The 22,358-nt window shown below is 33.8% G+C and overlaps 3 protein-coding genes, 1 non-coding gene and 1 pseudogene across 8 annotated transcripts; 4 read left to right on the plus strand and 1 right to left on the minus strand.

Moving 5' to 3' along the window:
* The first annotated feature begins 116 nt into the window (after nt 1-116).
* On the plus strand, nt 117-5,043 carry LOC111292513 (protein EARLY-RESPONSIVE TO DEHYDRATION 7, chloroplastic-like). Of its 4 annotated transcripts, none has more exons than XM_022884935.2 (4): nt 117-1,285; nt 1,955-2,121; nt 4,186-4,270; nt 4,411-5,043. In XM_022884935.2, exons 1-4 carry the CDS (start codon nt 324-326, stop codon nt 4,454-4,456), a joined length of 1,260 nt encoding a protein of 419 aa, XP_022740670.2. In that variant the 5' UTR covers nt 117-323; the 3' UTR covers nt 4,457-5,043. The 4 variants fall into 4 exon arrangements, with proteins under 4 accessions (XP_022740670.2, XP_022740667.2, XP_022740671.2 ...); XM_022884932.2 differs by having other exon boundaries at nt 4,634-5,043; XM_022884936.2 differs by lacking the exon at nt 4,186-4,270 and having other exon boundaries at nt 4,634-5,043.
* Nucleotides 5,044-9,926: 4,883 nt separating this feature from the next.
* LOC111292477 (histidine kinase 1-like) lies at nt 9,927-16,353 on the plus strand. The gene is made up of 13 exons (XM_089766730.1): nt 9,927-10,391; nt 10,493-10,735; nt 10,866-11,663; nt 11,863-12,110; nt 12,283-12,442; nt 12,787-12,913; nt 13,040-13,129; nt 13,374-13,568; nt 13,676-13,745; nt 13,889-13,931; nt 14,087-14,227; nt 14,635-15,777; nt 15,999-16,353. The coding sequence occupies exons 1-13, from the start codon at nt 10,140-10,142 to the stop codon at nt 16,212-16,214; spliced, it is 3,726 nt and encodes a 1,241-aa protein (XP_089622856.1). The 5' UTR covers nt 9,927-10,139; the 3' UTR covers nt 16,215-16,353.
* An 818-nt stretch (nt 16,354-17,171) lies between these two features.
* On the plus strand, nt 17,172-19,303 carry LOC111291883 (proteasome subunit alpha type-7). Its single transcript, XM_022883995.2, has 3 exons — nt 17,172-17,430; nt 17,847-18,261; nt 18,927-19,303. The coding sequence occupies exons 1-3, from the start codon at nt 17,258-17,260 to the stop codon at nt 19,086-19,088; spliced, it is 750 nt and encodes a 249-aa protein (XP_022739730.1). The 5' UTR covers nt 17,172-17,257; the 3' UTR covers nt 19,089-19,303.
* Nucleotides 19,304-19,584: 281 nt separating this feature from the next.
* Nucleotides 19,585-19,658, minus strand: TRNAI-AAU (transfer RNA isoleucine (anticodon AAU)). Its single transcript has one exon. It is a non-coding gene; the product is annotated as a tRNA-Ile (tRNA).
* A 122-nt stretch (nt 19,659-19,780) lies between these two features.
* LOC111291885 (uncharacterized) lies at nt 19,781-21,585 on the plus strand (annotated as a pseudogene). The gene is made up of 3 exons (XR_016345746.1): nt 19,781-19,798; nt 20,854-20,966; nt 21,176-21,585. The product of XR_016345746.1 is annotated as an uncharacterized LOC111291885 (transcript).
* The last annotated feature ends 773 nt before the right edge of the window (nt 21,586-22,358 follow it).

A 22,358-nucleotide genomic window follows, 5' to 3' on the forward strand; every position in this document is an offset into this window, starting at 1 on the left:
GCTAGTTCGGCCCATCAATCTTTTAATTTTAAAACGGTGCTAACAATGCATTCGGCCCAGCTTAAATCTAGCTCGGTAAATAAAAATACAAATAGAAAGATAAAGTAGTAAATCTTGTACAGTTGCGTTCTCGCGCGGGAACATACCTGACAGTTTAACTGTTAAAACAACCAATCCGCGACTGCACGCGTCTTATTGTCCTCTCACCTTCTCCGTCTTCCATAATTTTCGTTTCCCAAAGCAAGGATCGCTTCTTTTTTTCTATTCTTGTTAAAAGAAAAAAAAAAAACCCTCTCATTTTCCCTTTTACCAAACAGAGGAAAATGAATTCTCAGAACCCTAATCAGACTAGCTCCCTTTACCCCGAGGTGAAATCAAACCCCGATATCCCGCAATACTCATCTTCTTCCAATAACCTTTACCCTTCCATCGACTTGCGCGATCTCGTCGAGAATCTTTTCCCAGACTCTCCCCAATATTCCGTTAGCGGCCATAGCGACCACTCAGCTTCTTCTCATGCGCCCACGGCACCACCGGAAGCTGTCGAGGAAGTTTTAATCAAGATCCCTGGCGCCATCCTCAACTTGATCGATAAATCTTATAGCGTCGAGCTCGCTTGTGGCGATTTCACCGTGATTCGTCTCTGGCAGGGTGAAAACATCGTCGCTGTACTCGCGCGCGTCGCTGACGAAATCCAGTGGCCGTTAATGAAAGACGGAGCCACCGTGAAACTTGACGATTCTCATTATTTCTTCTCTCTTCAGTTACCTAAGGAAGCCGAAAACGATTCGAGTGACAGCGATGACGATGATAAAAAGAGAAAGAATAAGTCCTCCGGCGACGGATCTGATTTGCTTAATTACGGTTTGACATTCGCTTCGAAAGGACAAGAATATTTGTTGAGAGAATTAGATGTTATATTGCAAAGTTACAGTTATTTTACGGTGCAGAGAGTGGCGGAGAAAGGGGAGGAGGTGTTGGATGGGGCGGTGTTTGCGGCGAAGGAAATGTCGCCGGCGGATTTAAAGTCAGAGACCATGAAAGAGGTGATGGAAGGGAAATGTGCGGCATATTGGACCACGCTGGCGCCTAATGTGGAGGATTATAGCGGGAGAGCGGCTAAGACGGTTGCGGCAGGCTCAGGGCATTTGATCAAGGGGATATTGTGGTGTGGAGATGTGACAGTGGATAGATTGAAGAGAGGGAATGAGGTATTGAAGAAGAGAATGAGTCCGGCTGAAAAGAATGCGGAGGTTAGTCCAGAGACATTGAAGAGAATCAAGAGGTTAGGAAATGAATAGTTTTGATTTATGAATTTTCTTTGTTATATTTCCATTTCCATTTCCATTTCCATTTGCCTTTTGCTTTTTCTTGCTCTTAAATATATAGTTCATAGTTAATGAAGTCATAAGGTTAATAGTAATGCTTGGATTTGGAAACAAGTAGCTTATTTGCATGGTGGGATAACCACAAGCTCTGTCATTGTGTTTTAGATAGCATAAAGAGTACATATATTCCCCCAATATAGAAACAAGATAAAGGTTATTGAACAATTTCGTATAGAATTAGGTTTGCAGTGTGTTTAAGGAAGCGGAGCACAACAATAACATTGGTATTGTCAGAATGCTGAAACACTTTTTTTTTTCTGCAAGATAGGGAGAGAAAAGTGGAAATTCTTTTCATTTCATTTGTATAAATTTATGTGATAACCCTTTGCGCATTTTCTCCTTCAAGTACTATGCCTGAAAGCAATGAAATTTCAAATGGAACTGGAACTGAAATACAACTTTGTTAAGAAGAATTTTGCTCCATATTTTTTTTTCTTTTGTGATTTAAGTTGAGTTTCATGGATAATAATAATGACGGTACTAAAGTTAACATTTTTTCTTGTGGTTTTTATTTCTAATTCTGATGCAAACTCTCCTTGATATTTTTGGTTTAACTGTACATACAGGGTTAAGAAGGTGACAAAAATGACACAGAAAGTGGCGAACGGGGTTCTCTCTGGGGTTGTGAAAGTTTCTGGAGTTGTTATGAGCTCAGTTGCAAACTCAAAAGCGGGCAAGAAATTTTTTAGTCTCCTGCCTGGAGAAATGGTTCTTGCAACCCTAGATGGGTTTAGTATGTCATTAATCTATCGTCACTTTATTTCTTATGCTCACATGCATCGTTTTAGAATGTCATCCATCTTTTTGCAATTTACAAAGAAAAAAGAATGTTTTATTTGTGTCCTTATGTGTGGATGCTAATCAATAAAGATGACAACCTCATTGCATCCTAGGTTCATCTAGGGCTTTGCTAAATTTATACGATCCAAAAGGATTATTGCTCTTTTTAAGTATCTAGATATCAATAGAGAAGATGACAAATACATTGCCTACGTGGTCTTTCTAGGTCTGCGGTAGATTGATACAAGCTGAAGGATATTTGCATCCTGGTATTATGGTTTCCTCTCTTCAGGTGGCATTGAAAACAGTAGATGGTTTAGAGTCATTTGGTCTTTGCGCCCCATAGGCTATTGCTTATAGGTGTAGACTCCATTTAGGTTTTTAACCATACAACTTAAACTTGAGATATTCAAATGCCTTGGGATTCCTATCTCATTACACCCTATTTTTGCATGTATTATCTATTCCTGAATTTTTCATTTCATTAAATCTCAGTCATCAAATCAGCTTATTAGCTAACTTTTTAGCCATTAGTTCATCTTAGGTCATGTTTGGTATCATTTTCAAGATCATCATGGTTTATTGAGGTGATCTTATTACTAAGGTGATCTTATCATTCGTGATCTTAAATCACTTTGTTTGTTTAAGGATTATTAAATTTTAGTAATTAAAGATCATTGTATTTGGTATTACTAAAAATTAAACATTATTTTTTTTGAAAATTCCAAAATAATCATGTATATGATAATAGTTACAGAAGTCAATGGTTTCAATATCATTGAAAAATAATAATTTTAAGATATTAGTGATATTTTATTTACTTTATAATAAAACATAATTAAAGTATTAAATATAAAAATATATTTACTAATAGGTAAACTAGCTTTTATAGTATAAATAATGTGAAAAATATTTGAATTAAAAATAAACTGAACTTATTAAAAATAAAAATATTATATCATATAAATTAAAAAATTAAAAGAAATCTCTCAAATTATTTTGGAACTTGTTAAAATGAATATTAATTTGAAAATATAAAAAATTATAATATAAAATAAGTACAATTAATTTTGAAAATAAACAAGTTTTTAATTCACATATTAAATGGATAATATTGACTATTTTTAATTTTACATATCATTTCACTTTGATGATAAAAGTTCTCCATCTCTTTGGATAGGAATTAGATCACCTCCCAAGACTGTGATTTAATCACTCTTGGTGATTCAAGATTACTACCATATAAGATCATTAAGTAGTTACCAAACACAATGATCTAATCACCATGCGTGGATATCATAATTTTTTGAGTGATCACCCATACCAATATTACCTTAGGATTTATCTCTGACCTGTTTACATGGTTTGTCAAATATGCTCTTTCAACTCAACCATACCCAGCTTCTATTGGTGTCTGGACTACAGATTTTAAGTTAAAGTAGAGGAGGGATGGTTGCAACTTGTGTGCTAGTGTCTGTGTGTTTGTATTCAACAGTGAATTTGAGAATTTGTTAGGTTGGTTAGGTTTTATACTCTTGGAACCATATTATAATTTAGAGGTCACATAGATGAGTTTGGCAAGTTGGTAGATTGGAGCCATATGCACGATTAAGCTTCTTGATATGCTGATGAATGAAGTCCCTGTTGGCTTTGAGTGATGGAATTTCTTTTGAGTTTCCTTGTTGGTGAGCTACTTTATGACACTGTTATCCCTCGGCAGTCAACAAATTGTTGCCATTTTGTGCCATTCTAATCAGGGTTTGGTTTTGTTGATTGTCTTATTAAGTTTGCAACTTTGTGGCATTGAATGTTGGGCATTTGAGGATCAGATGCAATGCTTCTGGTTGTTAGATATAACTTTTATTTGGTCATTTAAAAGCAGCGTTCACACCTCTACTATTAATTAACTGTATTTTTTGTTTTAATCTTACATTAAGTTGTTGGGATGTAAGGCTTAGTTTGTTGTGTAGTTGTTGTAATCTTACATTAATTTGTTGTATTATTACCTTGTGAATAGATAGAATATGTGATGCCGTTGAAGTAGCTGGGAAAAATGTAATGTCAACATCATCCACCGTGACAACTGAACTTGTTAACCAAAGGTAAGTTCATAATAGATTACAGACAAGCAACTGAAGCTTAATTTGGATATAAATGTGGTTTAAGGGACGTTGGCATCTATCTGACTCTGAGATTGTACTTAATATTTTCTTGGCATTAACAATAGTATTATTGGATATAGATGTGGTTCAAGGGATGCTGTCATCCATCAGACTCAGGGATTGTAAATATTTTCTTGGCATTAACAATAGGGATTCTATACCTTATTTGTTATGCACAAAGGCACAGGCCCATGCACTCAACACCATACACAGAGGACAATTTTATTTGAAGCTTCTCCTCTTACTCTGAATCATCTTCTGAATTAAGAAAGAGATACAAATTGGAGTTTATTCCTTCTGCAGGTATGGAGAAAAAGCGGCTGAGGCCACAAATGAAGGGCTTGGTGCTGCAGGGCATGCTGTGGGGACAGCATGGGCTGCATTTAAAATCCGGCAGGCACTAAACCCCAAAAGTGTTTTAAAACCTAGCAAGCTAGCCAAGGCGGTTGCTAAGGCTGCAGCTGCAGAGGCAAAGGGAAAGAGCTCAAACTGATTGCTTTCAAATACCTGTTCTTCAAATTTGTGATTTAAAGATATCTGTCTATAACCCTTATGTTCCCAAAGCTACATAAATCATCAAGATATTTGTTGTTTGGTATGATATTTCTACCCTACATGTAAAAATACTGTTTTTAACTGACTATTCCTTTATTCTTTTCAGTTGTACATTTTTTATCATTAGTGGCAATAATTAGAAGGCTTTAATTTGGTTATGGTGCTGATAATTATGAAAATTAGAATCAGCAGCTTCACCCTTCACGCCCGTGACTTGCTTGAGCGTGTTAGTTTGAAGTTGAACCCTATTTGTTAGGATCTGCTGGACATTATCTGCACAACTAGATCAAAATTGTCTTCATCAACTTGTTATAGTATTTTTTTTTTCTTGATTATTTCACATTAATTTGAACTGATCAAGTCAGTGTAAGCTTTTTGTTGCTAATATCAGTGGCAAATGGCGATAACATTTCCTCATGTGGAGGTTCCACTTCTGGTAGTGGAGGAATTATAAACTCTTAAATAATAGATTATACTGGTTCTCTGTCGATTTCTTTTTCAATCCCCTGCCTGCAAATGGGTTAAACAGCATTATCTTCATAGGTTTCACCCAACCTTTTCGCTGGGGTTTGTATGTACGCGACAAATATACGCGCTTCAGTTAGGTAAGGATTCGCCCAGTTTTTCTTTTTTTTCCAAAAAAATTAGTTGAGTTGGTAAGATTTAAATTTTGATTTTAAAAAACTTCGATTGGAATTTTACTGTCGGGAATTATTTTTGATAAATTATTTGTATATTCAATATACATTTAAAAAAAAGCTATAGTCTATCATGATCAAGGATTGAAGAAGCTTACCTTCATCCCAAACATTTTTTCATTGTTGCATCACTCAAAATAGATACCATTTACTACAGAATACTCGTCCTGCTTTGTTCTGATTCTTAATCAAATCCCCTGGAGACCATATATTAGAATTAGTTGGGCTTATCACCTGGCTCTCAACTCTCATCACCAGCTTCTGGACCCCAATGCATCAGGGGCCACATCCACCTACCCAATTTAAATGGTGGACCCCCAAAATCCTTTCAAAGCTAGCCATGTGCAAACCACGTTCGGCCATTTGGGATACACCACGTCTGCTCTATGACATCTAGCAACTAGCACGTAGCATGACTATAATATATATAGCTTTTTTTGTGATGGGGCCGTCAACGAGGAAGGTATTGGAATGTGAATTTGTTAATGATTTGTATGTTGGATTGGTGTCCGCTTTAAATCTATGCCACTGGCTCTCAATGTTCATAAGCTTTTTTCGAGTCCAAGTAACGAATCAAATGCTCTTCCATTGTGGAAACCAACCAATCGTCTATGGTTATTACCTCTTCGACCCATTTGGTGCAACATCTCCGGTTGATTCTTTGTCTGATTCTGATCACAAATTTTCTCAACATTTATATCTCACTTTATTCGCCATTGACTTTGCACAGCGAATGGTTGATTGGGAAAAGACTCTACCTTCTTTTTTTTTTTAATTATATGGGTTTAAAACTATTTAAAAATTTTTTTTTTATAAATTTTAATTTAATATAAATAAATTTGTTTGAATCTATTTATATATTTTCGGAACAACCCAAAATAAAATAGTGAATAAAACTCAAAAACTCTTTATGCTTAAATTTAAAAAAAAAAAAGTTTGTAATATAAAACCAAACAATTTTCTGATAACCCATCTAAATGAAGATATAAAAGCCCGTTAGCATCAACAATCTTACGGAAGATCTTTCTCCTCTACCAAAATTGTCGACTGGACCTCAGGACCAGGACTCAGATTGTCCTTTGAAAGCTTAAAATTTTGCAGTGCAGACCTTAGGTCAAATTACTTTGTGAAAATTTAAAATTTAATTTTTATATTATAATTTATATAAATTTAATTTTTATATTATTTTAATTTAATTTTTAATTTAATTATTCTTTTATTTTTAAAAATATTTGCGTGATTATTAATTTGATAACGTAGACATTAGTTTTGCTAATATAGTGTTGATTTGTTAATATGATAATTTGTATTAATAAAATCAGTTATTAAATTATATAAATAATTTATGTACTCATATAAAATTTAAAATTTAATCTCTTCACTAGAAATTTAAAATTTAATCTTTATAAAATAAAAAAATATTTTGAATTTTTTATAAATTTTCTAGTTTTTTAAAAATATTAAATTTACTTTTTTCAATATTTAAATTTTTTAATTTCATTTTTTGAAAGGTCTTGTATTTTAATTTTTTAATATTAAGAAATTTAAATCTAGAAATTTTTAATATTTTGAATTTTTTAGAAATTTTCTAGTTTTTTAGAAAATATCAAATTTCCTTTTTTCAATATTTGAATTTTTTAAATAAAAATCATATTTTTACTTTTTATGTTTTCAAATTTTAACATTTTATTTAAGCAAAATATTTAATTTTTTTTAGCTTTTTATAATTTTTATTAAATTTTCTATATATATATATATTAATTTTTTAAAAATTTTCTATATTTTTACAATATTTAAATGAAAATTAAATAAATAACTAAAAAAAGACACGAATCTTTAAAATTTATTTTATTTGATATATTTGAATGGAAAAATATAAAAATCCGAAAAAATAAAGAAATAATTAAATACGAAAAGTTTCTAATTTCAATTTTTTTACTTGAATAAAATTAAAAAATGTAATTTTTTTTTAAATTTATAAACTTGTGTTATAAAAATTAAAAAAAGAAAAATTTTAAAAAAATTCCAAAAAATTTTAAAATACTAAAATTAAATATTTTGTTTAAATAAAAATGTTAAAATTTGAAAGATACAAAAAATTTCAAAAATGAAATTATAAAAATTAAAATAGTAAAAAACTAAATTTAATATTTTTAAAAACTTAAAAATTGTAAAATATTTAAAATATTTTTTTATATTAGAGTCTAAATTTCAAATTTCGATAAATATATATATTAAATTTTAAATTTTATATGAATATAAAAATTATTTATATAATTTAATAATTGATTTCATTAATTCAAGTTGACGTAACGTCACATCAATAAAATCAAAACTTACATCATTATCAACAAGTGGTTGGTTCAATCGGTTAAGGTCGTTTTTTTCAATGAAAAGATTTTAGTTTCGAGTCTTGTCAGTGATAATTTATTGAGATAATCTCGAATGTACGACTTGCAACTATCTGTCTTAAGCTGTCAGGTAAATACTTATATCATTAAGTCAATGATCACATCAATATTTTTAATAATAAAAAATTAATTAAATTAATAATTAAATTAATAATTAAATTAAGATTATTAAATTAAGATTATTAAATTAAAATTGTACAAAAATTAAATGTATATGAATTATAATATATGAACTAAATTTTAAATTTTTATAAAATATAAAAATCTTTTATATAATTTAATCTAGATCTACCTATCAAGTTACAGCCAAACCCTCTCTTCATAAAAAAGAAAAAAGAAAAAAAGACAATTTAAACGGGTAAAGAATATAAAGACACAAGATAAACTATGACCTAAAACCCCTTAGTACTCTATCTTCTTTTAATATGATAAGAAGGTATACAAAATGATTATCTTGGATATTGTTATAACAAAATCTACCTTTAGTACTCTATCTTCCTTTTAATATGAAAAGAATGGACATTAGAAAATGATTATCTTGGATATTATTGTAACAAATCTATCTTTTTTCCTCTTTTCTACATTTTATATGAAAAAGTGACCTAATTAAAATTTTATCTTTTTATTGGTAGATGATTTATTATTTTTTTTCTTTGTGTTGTGTTATCCTTTTAGGTAAGGCAATAAGGCTGACACGGTGTGGGAAATTTATTGGCACACACCAAGTCATGGTGACCTGAGCTTCGTCAAATATGTAGTGGCTGTTAAGTCCATGGAAGGCTTGATGGATTAGTGAGGTGGAAGGGCTTCTGAATCAAACAAACATACTGCACGCCCATACTTTTTTGGGATTTTATTACTAATTTTAAGCCGCCCACCTTCATATTAATTAGCCTTTTATCTCGAATGGCGTTGATGGCAAAAATCGTAAAGCATCAACTATCCCCACTTGTTTGTAAACTTATCTTACTAGTACAATAAAGGATTCTATCTATATATATATATACTCTTTATTTTAGGCAGTCAGATTGGAACAAATTATATGATTATTAGCAATATATGCCTTATACTTATTAACTTAATGCATTTCTATTAGTAAAGTACTTCATATGATGCAAATAGTTGTTTACACAATTCATGGTTTCATCCTATACTGCGAAGATCATGTGGCTATGAATTAAGATGATGAACAAAATTTGACATTCCAAAAGTATTCATTTTCAAATTACTGATTTCTTTTTTATCTAAGATTTATCAGACAAAATGGTGAGAAAGATTTTCAATTATATTTAATGATTGAATCATAAAACAATATTACGATACGATGAAAGTTCTTCCGTTGGCAAATATCCCTCAGTCGACCTGTAATTTATTTACTATGGTCGTTCATCTTAATAAAAATAATGTAATCATTAGCTATTCACGTCGTTCTTGCCTAGCTAACTACGTAGGACAAGTCTTATCCCACCGAAAGAGGAATTCTGAAATGTGAGCACTTCCCTAAAGCTCATGGTAGTTAAACACTTCCCTAAAGCTCATGGTAGTTAAAACATTTCCCTAAAGTTGAGTTATATTTGAAACATCTTTGAACCTAGATATGAGGCGGTTTTAAAATTCGTTGATGGCTTTAGATAAAGTTTGTTTTCTTTCGAGTCCTGCTTGTTGAAAGCTGTCGGCCTGACAAAACCAAATTCTTAAACTACTGAAGTACCAGAATATTGAAGCTCACCTGAAATCTTCAGTATTTTTGACACAGTATACAGAAAAGTTTCACTGACTTTCTACAAAAAATTTGGACACATCAGAAGATTAATAGTACAACAGTCGAATTTAAGAAGGAAAGAGTTGGAAAAACGAAAGAAACAAAGAAAGATGTGGCAAAAATGTAGTGGATGAGGAATAAAACACCACAAACCTCCACTTCTGAAAATTGAAGTCGTCGTGCATTGCCTTCAAAAAGTGGCAGATGACACAAGAAGCAGTATATTAAAAACACCCCATTTAAGAATCAACATACATTCTCTACTTCTTAAATATAGCACATAATATAGGTGCACATATGCGTACGCAGACACATACAAAAACATAGACATGCACATAAGATCTTGTTGAATGTGAAAATATTAGTACTTCATAGGTTCAAAAATGGCAGAAAAATCATTTAAAACCTCTGCTAGAAGTTTTGAAGGTTCACCAATTCTAGTCTCTCCAATAGGTACTCCTTTGAGAAAGGTGTTCAATAGAATTTCAGGTTTTGCTTCATCTTGGGGAAGGAGAACAGCCCCCCGAGGTCGTAGGATTTTCCATACGGATGTGGAACAGGAAGAGTTCCAGTATGCAAGTACTCATTGTCTCTCATCATACTACAGTGTTTTTGTAGCTCGCCTTGCCATCATGGTTAGTACAAATTTTCCTTTCACAGTTATTTTTAGTTAGAATTTTCAATCATTTCAGCCTGAATTTTGTTAATCAAAGCTTTTCCCGATGTATGCTTTCAGGTCATGCTAGCTATTTTGATTGGGCTGCTAACAATTCTAACATGGCATTTTACAAGGATTTATACAACAAAATCACTAAACACCTTAACTTTTGGTCTTCGTTATGAGCTTCTTCAGCGGCCTATCTTACGGATGTGGAACATCTTGAATTCTACCTCGGAAATAACAACTGCCCAGGTCAAGTTGTCAGAATATGTAATCAGGCGGTACATCAAGCCTTCCAACCAAGCAGAACAAGTTGAGGTTGATCCTTGGTTATTTTCTTCTGTCTGAACAGTGCTTATCAAGTGGTAATTTGGTTTTGAAACATTTTTGTGAAATCCCAATTCAGTAACCTTTTTTTTTTTCGGTTGATTTCTTGCACTCTTAGCAGCTGTACCAAATGATGAAAGACATAACATGGGCACTATTTGCCAGTCGAAAAGCTCTCAATGCCATAACTATAAATTACAGAAATGGATTTGTCCAGGCATTCCATAGAGATCACAGGAGTAACAATACATTTTACATCTACTCTGATCTTGCAAATTATTCAATCGGTGCCAGTGAGTCTTATGACAGCAAAATGCCGTCATCGCGACATGGGTGGAATGACCAATTCATTCATGGTAATGTTTCTGCGACCTGGTATCGTGAACCACTTGATCCTATCACTGGAGAGAAGACAGGAAAGGCACTGCCAATTCCACCAGATGATCTTATCAATATAGCAGGTCCTTCACAAGTTCCTGACGGGGTAGCTTCATGGCACGTCGCAGTGAGCAAGTATACAGATTCACCGTTGCTTTCAGCAGCACTGCCGGTATGGGACCCTTCCAATACTAGTATAGTAGCTGTTGTTGGTGTTACCACTGCACTTTATAGTGTAGGCCAGCTGATGAAAGAATTGGTTGAAGCGCATAGTGGGTATATCTATTTGACCTCGCAAGAGGGTTACTTACTGGCTACATCCACAAATGCTCCGCTGTTAAAAAATACAACAAAGGGGCCCAAGCTTATGATGGCTGTTGATTCAGAGGACAACGTGATACGAATGGGAGCTCAATGGCTAGAGAAAGCCTATGGCAACAAGTTTCCTCCTGGTCATGTGGTTCATGTGGAGAAGGCCAATCTTGGCGGCCAGCATTATTACATTGATTCATTTTTTCTGAACCTAAAAAGATTGCCTATGGTAAGTTCAGAAAATATTTCATCTTTTTCTTAACATTGAAATTAGCATTGGATCATCGGATGCATGTTCAGACTTCAGACTTTTAGTTCCAGATAAAGATATTCCGGAGATGATCTCTTTATGTTTCAATCGGATTATACATATTACTAATGTTTATCACTGTTTGACAAGACAGTAAAATTGGTTAGAATTGGTGCAGGTTGGAGTCATCATCATTCCAAGAAAGTATATAATGGGAAAAGTTAAAGAAAGAGCCTTGAAAACATTGATCATATTGATATCTGCATCTGTATGTATCCTAGTCATCGGATGTGTATGTATTTTGATACTGACAAATGGAGTATCGAAGGAAATGAAACTCAGAGCAGAGTTGATAAGTCATCTTGATGCAAGAAGAAGAGCTGAAGCATCAAGCAATTACAAAAGCCAATTCCTTGCAAATATGAGGTGACCAATTTCAGTATCTGAAATTATCCTTTCCCTTTAGGTTTTGTTTAGTTATTTTGCCTATAGGAAATGTGCTTAAAAACTCACTAGCCAAGCCACTATTCCATTGTAACTTTCACTGACTTCTTGTTACACATCATGCCTGCACCCTGTGGATCTATTTGTGTTACAGTCATGAACTAAGGACGCCTATGGCTGCTGTTATTGGATTGTTGGACATTCTTATCTGCGATGACTGTCTTACAAATGAACAGTATGCAATGGTTAGCCAGATCCGTAAATGCTCAACAGCTCTACTCCGGCTTCTCAACAACATATTGGATCTGAGCAAGGTGAGATACAGGACAAACCAATATGGAATTGGAACTTTTAAGTAACAGCACCTTCTACAGTTTAACCAAATTCCAAACTATAGAACTGAGCGTCCTTAGGAAGGATTAAATAAATAAAGCAACATGTCATTCTTCGATTATAGTTTAACAGTTGCTACATGGTTGGATTAACCGGGCAAATTTAGTTAGTCAAGGAGTTTTTAATTGCCCACTTGTGGAAGCAAGTTGAGAGACTGTGAGCAGTTACCGGTTCAGAAATCATAGATTGTAGAACTTATATCTGATAGTGCACCTTCTGACCTTGAAAGTCACGCCCAAATCATTTTGTTCCAAATATTTCATAGGTTGAATCTGGAAAACTGGTGTTAGAAGAAGCTGAGTTTGACTTGGGACGGGAACTTGAAGGACTCGTTGATATGTTCTCCGTACAGTGCATTAACCACAATGTGGAGACTGTTCTGGATCTCTCTGGTATGTCTCAAACTTCTGGGGAGAGAAAACTATTTTTTCCAATCAAAACTTGTTATCTAAATCTATGTTTATCTGAATACAGACATTATCTAACCCTTTTCCATTTTTCCTGCTAAATATTTTCAGATGATATTCCAAAATTAGTTAGAGGAGATTCTGCCAGAGTTGTTCAAGTTTTTGCAAACCTAATAAGCAATTCCATCAAGTTCACAACATGTAAGATGAACATTTACATTACTTATTTTTTTAACTGTAGTTTACACACTTCACCATTGGATTGAACCAAGCAAAACTATATAGTAACTATATATATTTTTTGAAAACAGAAAAAACAAGTATCATAGATAAGTAGCTCAACAACATTTATTTATGCGTATACAATGATGATGAGTTTTTACACTACAACAGAACTTACCTTTAGAGACAACTTGCATGATTAACTGTTTCGAATGGCTTTCAGCGGGTCATGTCATCCTGCGTGGATGGTGTGAGAATCCCAATGTGTCTAGTGATTCTGGGAAGTTTTCCCCCGATCAGAAGAAACCACTGTCTGCATTGAAGACAAAGTTGAAGCAACATGGCAACTATATGAAGAAGGATAGCAAAAGAGACAACAAAATGATTCTTTGGTTTGAAGTTGATGACACCGGTTTGGGTATGATTCTTTGATTTTTGAAACAGTAGGAGTTATATATGTATTGTAAATCGAAACTGTTATATTTCGAGGTAGCTTGTACCAATTTTATCTTCCATGATCTGCAGGAATTGATCCAAGCAAATGGGAATCTGTGTTTGAGAGCTTTGAGCAAGCTGATCCTTCAACAACCCGAACGTAAGTAATTTAAGCAAGATCAGATTTTTATAAGCTGGTCAATTGTAAAAAACGGAAAGTGATCTAATTTGAAAGAAATCCATGGACAGATTATGAAATGTAATTAACAGAGATTAAGTTCTAAGATCTTTTTTGTTTTTCAGGCATGGTGGCACAGGGCTTGGATTATGCATTGTCAGAACCTTGGTAAGTGAAGGCAAAACCATCGCACGTGTGTCCGAAACCTTGTGGCCAAAACAAGAATAAATTCTTAAGAATAATGATAATTTTTTTTATCTTATATAATCAAACGCACAAAATGATGAATTGCATCTTTGCTTCGCTCATACTGTCGATGGCAGGTAAACAAGATGGGTGGAGAAATCAAGGTTGTAAAAAAGAATGGTCCAGGAACTCTAGTAAGACTATACTTGCTCCTCAGCACTCCTGCAGATGGCACAGAACAACATGGTCAAATGAATTTTGCAAAACACAGTGTAGCTGTAAGTAAAGTTATGCTCTCTGAATCTGCAAATTTTTCCCTTTACTTTTGTTGGTCACCTTCTAAGTTTGATTTTCATTTTGCATAAACCAAAAACAGAAAGATCTTGAGACTCAATATTACAGCTTTTACTCATCTCTTGGACAGGTTTTTGAGAAAGCATTTTACACTGTTATCTTTATCCTGTTGGGCATTCTTAGGTAGTCACATTAGATTATAAATAGCTAGCATTCTATCTAAACCTCTTCCCAGAAAATAACAATTCTACTTTCAGCTTGCCTGAGTATCAGCCTTGGGAGGTTACCAATTCTGTTACAGTTAGAACATAGAATCTATTTTCAGGCGCTCAAAAAGCAGCCTAAAGTCAAAGCAACAGTAACAGCTAACGTATTTAAAACATCAATGCAGGTGATCCTTGCCCTACACGGCAGCATGGGTAGACTGATTATGTCCCAGTGGCTGTCTAGAAATGATGTACCTACTTTGGAAGCATCTGAATGGAATGAGCTGACACAAATCCTTCATGAACTTTTTCGTGCCAGAACTCGTAATTGTGGTTTTGACACTCATTATGCACTAGGTGAACCTCTGAGATCTAAAATACACAGCTTACAAGGCATGAGGAACCCAGTTTACGTCATAGTCGTTGATTTGGGGCTGCTTGACTTGAGCACCGATATATGGAAAGAACAGCTTAATTTTCTTGACAAATTCTCTGGTCAAGTGAAATTTGCTTGGTTGCTGAATCATGATACTTCCAATGCTGTAAAGATGGAGCTCCGCAGGAAAGGACATATATTGATGGTTAATAAGCCATTATACAAGGCAAAAATGCTTCATATTTTGGAAGCAGTTATAGAGGAGAGATATGTTGAACTTCAAAAGAGAAGTCCAAATGGATCAAAAGGTACAGCAAAAGAAGGTGATTCTCATGAATGTCTCGAAATTGATTCAACTCATTTTGAGACTTGCAGCTCTGATGATTCTGATAATTCTGAAATGAGCGGTGCTAATTCTGTAAGTTCTTTGCAAACTGGAGAGCTACCAAGAGAAGGATCCGTAAAATCCAGTCCATCAAATTGCCAGACACTTAAGAACTGCTTGGTTGAATACACACGTTTAGGTTCAGAAATGAACAATCTAAGGACAGAAGAAGATCAATGTAATGCCAGGCCTAAGTTACATGACACTGAAGATGCCAAACGTGAAAATTCCAATTCCCCAGAACAGCCTTCAGTCAGCAGCAGTGCTAAAGATAGAGATAATTCATATACCAGTAAGGCAGCAAATGGACAGAAATCTCTTGAAGGCCTAAGGATACTGCTTGCGGAAGATACACCTATTCTTCAAAGAGTAGCAACCATCATGCTAGAAAAATTGGGGGCTACAGTAAATGCTGTTGGGGATGGACTGCAGGCAGTAGACGCCCTCAACTGCTTGCTTGATGGAGAAGAGCATAGAAAGGAGTCCTCGTTCCGAGAAAGAAGGAACAGATTTGAGACAGAAATTTGTGATTCTCCTCCATATGATTTGATTTTAATGGATTGTCAAGTAAGAAATCACTTGGAAGATAATGCATACTAAAAGTACTACATATCAAAGTAGAAAAATCAGAAACCGAAGCATTTGTTTGGTTAGCAGAAACTAAAGTGCTCAAAAGAAATGCTAACTAAATAATGCTTCATGCTGAGCTACTTATACCATTTAATCATTTTTGCTCAAATTCATTATGTTGTACTGCTTAATTTTTTTCTGTCTTCGTGTTAAAACAGATGCCAAAGATGGATGGATATGAAGCAACAAAAGCAATCAGGAAATCAGAAGCAGGAACAGGTTGGCACATTCCCATTGTTGCCTTGACAGCCCATGCAATGTCATCAGATGAAGCAAAATGCTTGGAGGTGGGAATGGATGCTTATCTAACAAAGCCAATTGACTACAAGTTGATGGTGTCCACCATTCTTTCACTCACTAAAAGATCAGCCTAAACTTTCCTGCTGAGCAAAAGCTAACCAAAAGAGAAATGCCTAAGGCGGCTTCAGACGTAAAGATGGATGCTAGTTTAACATGTCTAGCATATGTAGTTGTATAACCCGATTTTCCTGTCTTAAAAAGTGGTTTTATCTACTGGTGGAATGGTTCAATGCTTGGGTAGTTTCTTTAGTTAATGTAGTAAGACAATCTGCATATAGCCTAAAGCCCAAAATATTAATCTCAGTAAATGTTTGTTGTGAAGAAGAATGTTTCAAAAGATTGCTTCTTTCTCAGAAAAAAAAAGTAGTACTTTATTAGTTACCCAAAAATGAGAAAACAAGTAGGGCATTCATACATTCTAGAAGAAATGTGACTTTTTATCCTATAATTATTTTAAGAAATAGTATCTAATAAATTGATATTAAAATTTTAATATCTGTATTTTTTTTTAATTTTTCTATACCAACGAAATACTTCAATTATGGACATTCTTGATGGTTACTTTTTACTTTCTACAAATTTGTTAGCAAAATAAATAATAAGTTGCAAAATTAAATTTAATTTTAAATGAATAAATTACTAAAATTTAAAAGTGAAGTTCAAACATAATTGTCTTCATAAGCTCGATTTTATGTGTGATTCAGGAAAAAAAAACCATGAATTTTATGAATAAAATTAAAATTTTGTGTATGACTCTTCAAAAATACTCTTTTCATTCAAACACAAAAAAAAAAAAAAAAAAAAGACCAAAAAATATTACAACTCAAAATGCTAAAGAAAATAATACCAACAATATGAAGCCTCTACTGCAATAATGCTAAATGTAGCGAAAAAATTGCTACTATACCCTTATAACATTTTTTCTCTATTTATGAATAAAATGGAAATTTACATGATGGTCCCTTTTTCTTTTTTATTTCAATTTTGGTCAATATGTATCTTTAAAGCGTTTTTCCTTCTTTTAACTTGTTGCTTAGGTTGACGCTAGCTGAAAAGGAAAGCTCCAGCAACTTTTCAAGCCTATAGCATAAGGAAATTCAAGGAATAGGAAAAGAAAATGGCGAGATACGACAGAGCGATCACGGTGTTCTCGCCGGACGGCCATTTGTTCCAAGTGGAATATGCCCTCGAAGCTGTCCGTAAAGGAAACGCCGCCGTTGGTGTCCGTGGCACCGATATCGTTGTCCTTGGCGTCGAGAAAAAATCCACCGCCAAGCTCCAGGACTCCAGGTTTTTTTTTTTTTTTAACTATACTACCCCTTCACTTGCTTATTTTCCGTTTTGTCTCTCCCAAAAATCGGTTCTTTCTATTTAATTTTTGTTTAAAATAAATTTAGGGTTAGGGTTCAATGATTTGGACTTGCAATTAATGGTACTCCACATTGTTTAGATTAGCCTGTATCTATCATGGTTACTCATGGTTTTTTATATGTGGATTTTTCTATAAGAATTGATCTTTTGGCCCAAGAAAGGAAAACTGGTTTTGATAAAGATTTGTTTGTTACGCTAATAATTGTCTGAATGATTTAGAAAAATAGAAACTTTGGGAATTTTATGATGAGAACATGTACTAAAGAAATTATTTGAGTTTTTTGAATTTCCTCAAACTGGGCTACTTTTATCCTTTGACTGCTTCTGTTGTGTAGATCGGTTAGGAAGATTGTGAACTTGGATGATCACATTGCATTGGCATGTGCTGGACTCAAAGCAGATGCCCGTGTCCTCATAAATAGGGCTCGGATTGAATGTCAAAGCCACAGGCTGACTGTTGAAGATCCAGTTACCGTCGAGTATATTACTCGTTACATTGCGGGACTTCAGCAGAAATACACTCAAAGTGGAGGTGTTAGGCCATTTGGTCTCTCGACTCTGATTGTGGGCTTTGATCCTTATAGTGGTGTACCATCACTATATCAGACAGATCCATCAGGGACATTTTCCGCCTGGAAAGCTAATGCAACTGGGAGAAACTCTAACTCAATACGAGAGTTTCTGGAGAAGAACTATAAGGAAACCTCTGGACGAGAAACCATTAAGCTTGCAATTCGTGCCTTGCTTGAGGTAAGTTTCATTAGCTAGTTCTTCATTTGTTAACTTTTACTTTGTGTTCAAGTGTTTGCGGTTCCATTATCTCTCTTCTTTAATAAATGATATAAATTATGCTGCTTCTCAATTGTCAGTTGTTGAATCTGTAGTAATATGAATTAAATCTATTTTTAACTTGATGTCATTCCCCCACATGCCATATTCATCATGCCTTTTAAGATAAAGCATTGACTTTTAAGCCTTATTGAGAAAACATGGCTTATCAACCTGTGCCACAAGAAAATGGAAAATGCCTGAATCAAAATTATAAAATGGGGCAAAAGACTTGAGACTTGAACGTTAATGATATTTCTGTATCCAAAGCAAAGTAATGATTTCATTAGTGCTTTATTTGAACAAGCTATATAACACAAGCACCTAGAGAAAAAAAGTTTTAAGTATTTTTTTGTGAAATATTTTTTTTGTGCCATATCGTAATTGTTTCTTCTAATGCATTGCTACTTGGAAGTATGATGGCAATAAAGATTTACATGGTGAAATGATGCACTTCTTGTTAGATTAGAGAAGAACAGCTTCAGAGTTTTAGTTATTTGAGTGGGTTAAAATATACCTTTTGCTATAGATGCATGTTTTATGCCATATAATGATTGCTTGTCTTAATGCGTGTCTCTTGCATGGAGGTTGTTGAGAGTGGGGGAAAGAACATTGAAGTTGCTGTGATGACAAAAGAGAATGGTCTGCGTCAGCTTGATGAAGCTGAGATTGATGCTATTGCAGCTGAGATTGAAGCGGAGAAGGAAGCAGCTGAGGCTGCAAAGAAGGCCCCTCCAAAGGAAACATGAAGCATCAACTGTTGACTTCCTTTTCCTTCTCTCCTTTTGTTCTTTTTCTTTTTAGGGTGTTTTGTAGCATTCGACTATTGACATTTTGTATTCTGCCTCAGGCTTGCGCCCCTTGGAGGCTGGAGCTTCATTATACATATCATAGTTGTATTTACCTTTGTTGACATTTTGTATGCTTTTACGTATTTCAATGATGAATTTCAACAGTTCCCAGAGGTTGAAGCTATTTCTGCAAATGTTTTGAAATTATCGTGGTAGAAAAAATGAAGTAAAACATCCAATTACTTAATATGCACAAGACTAGCAGTGTATGATTTTATTTTCCTGTTGAGCTTAACATCAATTCGATGAGGTCTTCTTTTGAAAAGAAAGTAAATGAGATGATGGGTTTCGCTGTCTTTAGCTTGGGCTTGGTCTAGAAAATGATGCTATCTAAACCCATGCCATTGAAAGGGTAGAAATCGACCCCAAAAACAAATGAGGAAAAAATAATTATTGGCCCATGCAGGTCTCGAACCTGCGACCTTCGCGTTATTAGCACGACGCTCTAACCAACTGAGCTAATAGGCCGTTTATTTGTGTGGCTTAATTTATATAAATTAATAATTAAATTCTTCTAGGACTTGTCAAATTTAGGGACAAGAAGCAGAGAAAACCACAGGGGAAGGCAAATACAATGCAAGTTCCAAAACATGAAAGAAGATTACGAGGTACTACTATGTTTAATAATGATAAAGTCATTAACTTTCCGATTGCCACAGCCCTTCGCTGAGTCTCTTTCATGGGACCAAATCTTAATCCTTAAATCTCCTATTGTTTCTGATACCCTTTCTTGTTGCTGTTTTGTAGTAAGCTCTACCTACTTCAATTAATATTTGAATCTCCTTTGTTGTTTTTCGAACTGGGCAACACTTTTTACTTCTTATGGTAAAAATTTCTCTTTATAACGTTGGTATAGGTGTAAAATCAGTTACCATGTATGTAATTTGATCAGATGCTGAATATTTCTCGGTTCTGGGCATTTGGGTTCCTGGTTTTGAAGGTGAAAATCATTACCAATTTCGTATGCTGTGAAATTTTTGTGATGGGGGTAGTGTAGGTTAAAGTCCCCGGACTAATTTTTCTATTAACATTTGGTGGATTATGGCATTTTTAGCATTTCAAAATCTTTTCTTTTTATTTCTCTGGTGCAATCATAGGGTTGATATCATGAAAGAAAGACACTCAAACAAGGTTGAAACCAGGAGATTGGAAAAAAAAAAAGAAGTTTTTTTCAAGCATAATGGGTTTATGAACTTGATTTTGATGTGTGGGTTTCCATATCTTATTTTGAGAGACAGCTCCATGAACATCTCTTCTCCACAGTCTGGAAGGGGTTCACTAGGGTATGGTGTTCAAAATACAGAATCATTCCTTCAGGTTGTGTTGATCTACCATCTAGACCTGAGTTGTAAAATAGATAGGAATATATAAATAGCAAGTGATATCCATAATCATCAATAAAGTCAGGATAAAATCTTAATCGCTTCTGGTTGATTCGTTTGGAAACAAAATTGGCGTGCAAATTCGTCGGTCCCATTAACGTTTTCTTGTCACAACTCCATATAAAAGTTTGGATAATTTCAGTTTACCGTTTCAGTTACTTTTGAGCTCTCTTACATAATAACTTATGCTAAATCGTCTGGACTCAATATTGTTAATCTCCTCCTTAACAGAAGGCTGCTGACCTACTTCATTCACATTCTTATCATATTAATTATGTCAGATTGAAGAGAAAAAGCTAGCTGCGGCTGATGTATTATTTCAATATTCAAAATTTGCAATGGCATGCATTGGAAACCAAGCCGTCGATGTGACATGAGGCTGCATTTGATGAAGGTAATTTGGAGAAAAAGGATTAGAGTTTTATCTTTTTTTGGCGGAACTGTACGCTTTTGCAATGGTATTATAAAATGCTGCACGTGATACCGTACAGATAGATGATGTGAACTCCTGTTATGCATATGAAGAGTTCAATCCTCAAGGGCCAAATTTGTGCCATAATTTTTGCCAAGACAATTGACAGTAGTTATTTCCCCTTCCTTCAGGAAATATCAGGGCTGCCAACTTCAATGAAGAGAGCTTCATCCCAAGTTGCTGCTTCTCCTGATGCAATGGGTGAGTCATCAAGTTCAGGTAGAGCAAGACTTGATAAAAAACCTGATAAAGTTGATACAACCGATAACTGAGGCGAATTGAGAGCAGTTCAGATATATCTATTGCAGCATTGAGAATGCCTAATGTTCTGGATGTTACCCGTATTTTATTAGCTACATACGTACCTTTTTTAAATACAACTTCTATGTAAACAGTATACTTATTGTACTAGATGCTTAATGTAATTTAGGATGTTTTAATGATTATAGGAAATTGTTTAGTTTGTATGATAGGGGTATTGTGCACCGGCAACCGTGACTTCTTTAGTAATTCTAGTTCACAATTTTTATTTCCAAAGTTATATTTTATTGTTTTTTCTTTATCCTGCATCATAAACATTCCTTGCTTGAAAATTGTGGTCCACGTAATAGAATCACGGCAGCATCATCACCATCATTATTTGACCCTTTGATTCTTAATCTATTAGACCGGATCAATCTTCTTATGGACAAAATGCAATGAAGCCCATGTCTATCATCTTTCATGATTTTTTTTTATGTATAAACCTTGAATCATGATATCATCTTAATAACTAAATTCTATTGCTGGCTTTGGCTGTGTTAATAATATTCTAGTAATATTTTTATAATATTTTATATTGATAATATTATTTTAGTAATATTTTAATAATATTTTATATTAATTTAATATTAATTTAAAAAATATTAGATATTGATTAAATGATTATAAAAATTGATTTAGTTATTATTTTTATTTATTGTATTTTTTATTTGTAATATTTTATATATGTATAAATAGACATTAAGTCTCATTGTAAAATATAAGTCATTATAATAAAATTTTTATCATTTTTTTCTTTTTCATAGTATCAAAACAATTTCATGGTTCATTTCCTACATGAATCTCCTTGGAATAACTAATATTTGCTTATTTTCATTTTTGGTTGATTTTCATTTTTAACTTTATTTTTGCTTATACGCTTTTTTTTTTTGTTTCTCTTCTCATCTTCAAGAGTCATCTTTTATATTAATACGCATAACTTCCCACATCTTCATTTTTTTTCTTTTTCAAGAGCTTAATGACAGGTATTCAATGAGAAAATGTACAATCAAT

This window comes from Durio zibethinus, chromosome 10 (assembly GCF_047325235.1).
Source record: "Durio zibethinus cultivar Kanyao isolate XHJ-2024 chromosome 10, ASM4732523v1, whole genome shotgun sequence".
Taxonomy (NCBI): Eukaryota; Viridiplantae; Streptophyta; class Magnoliopsida; order Malvales; family Malvaceae; genus Durio; species Durio zibethinus.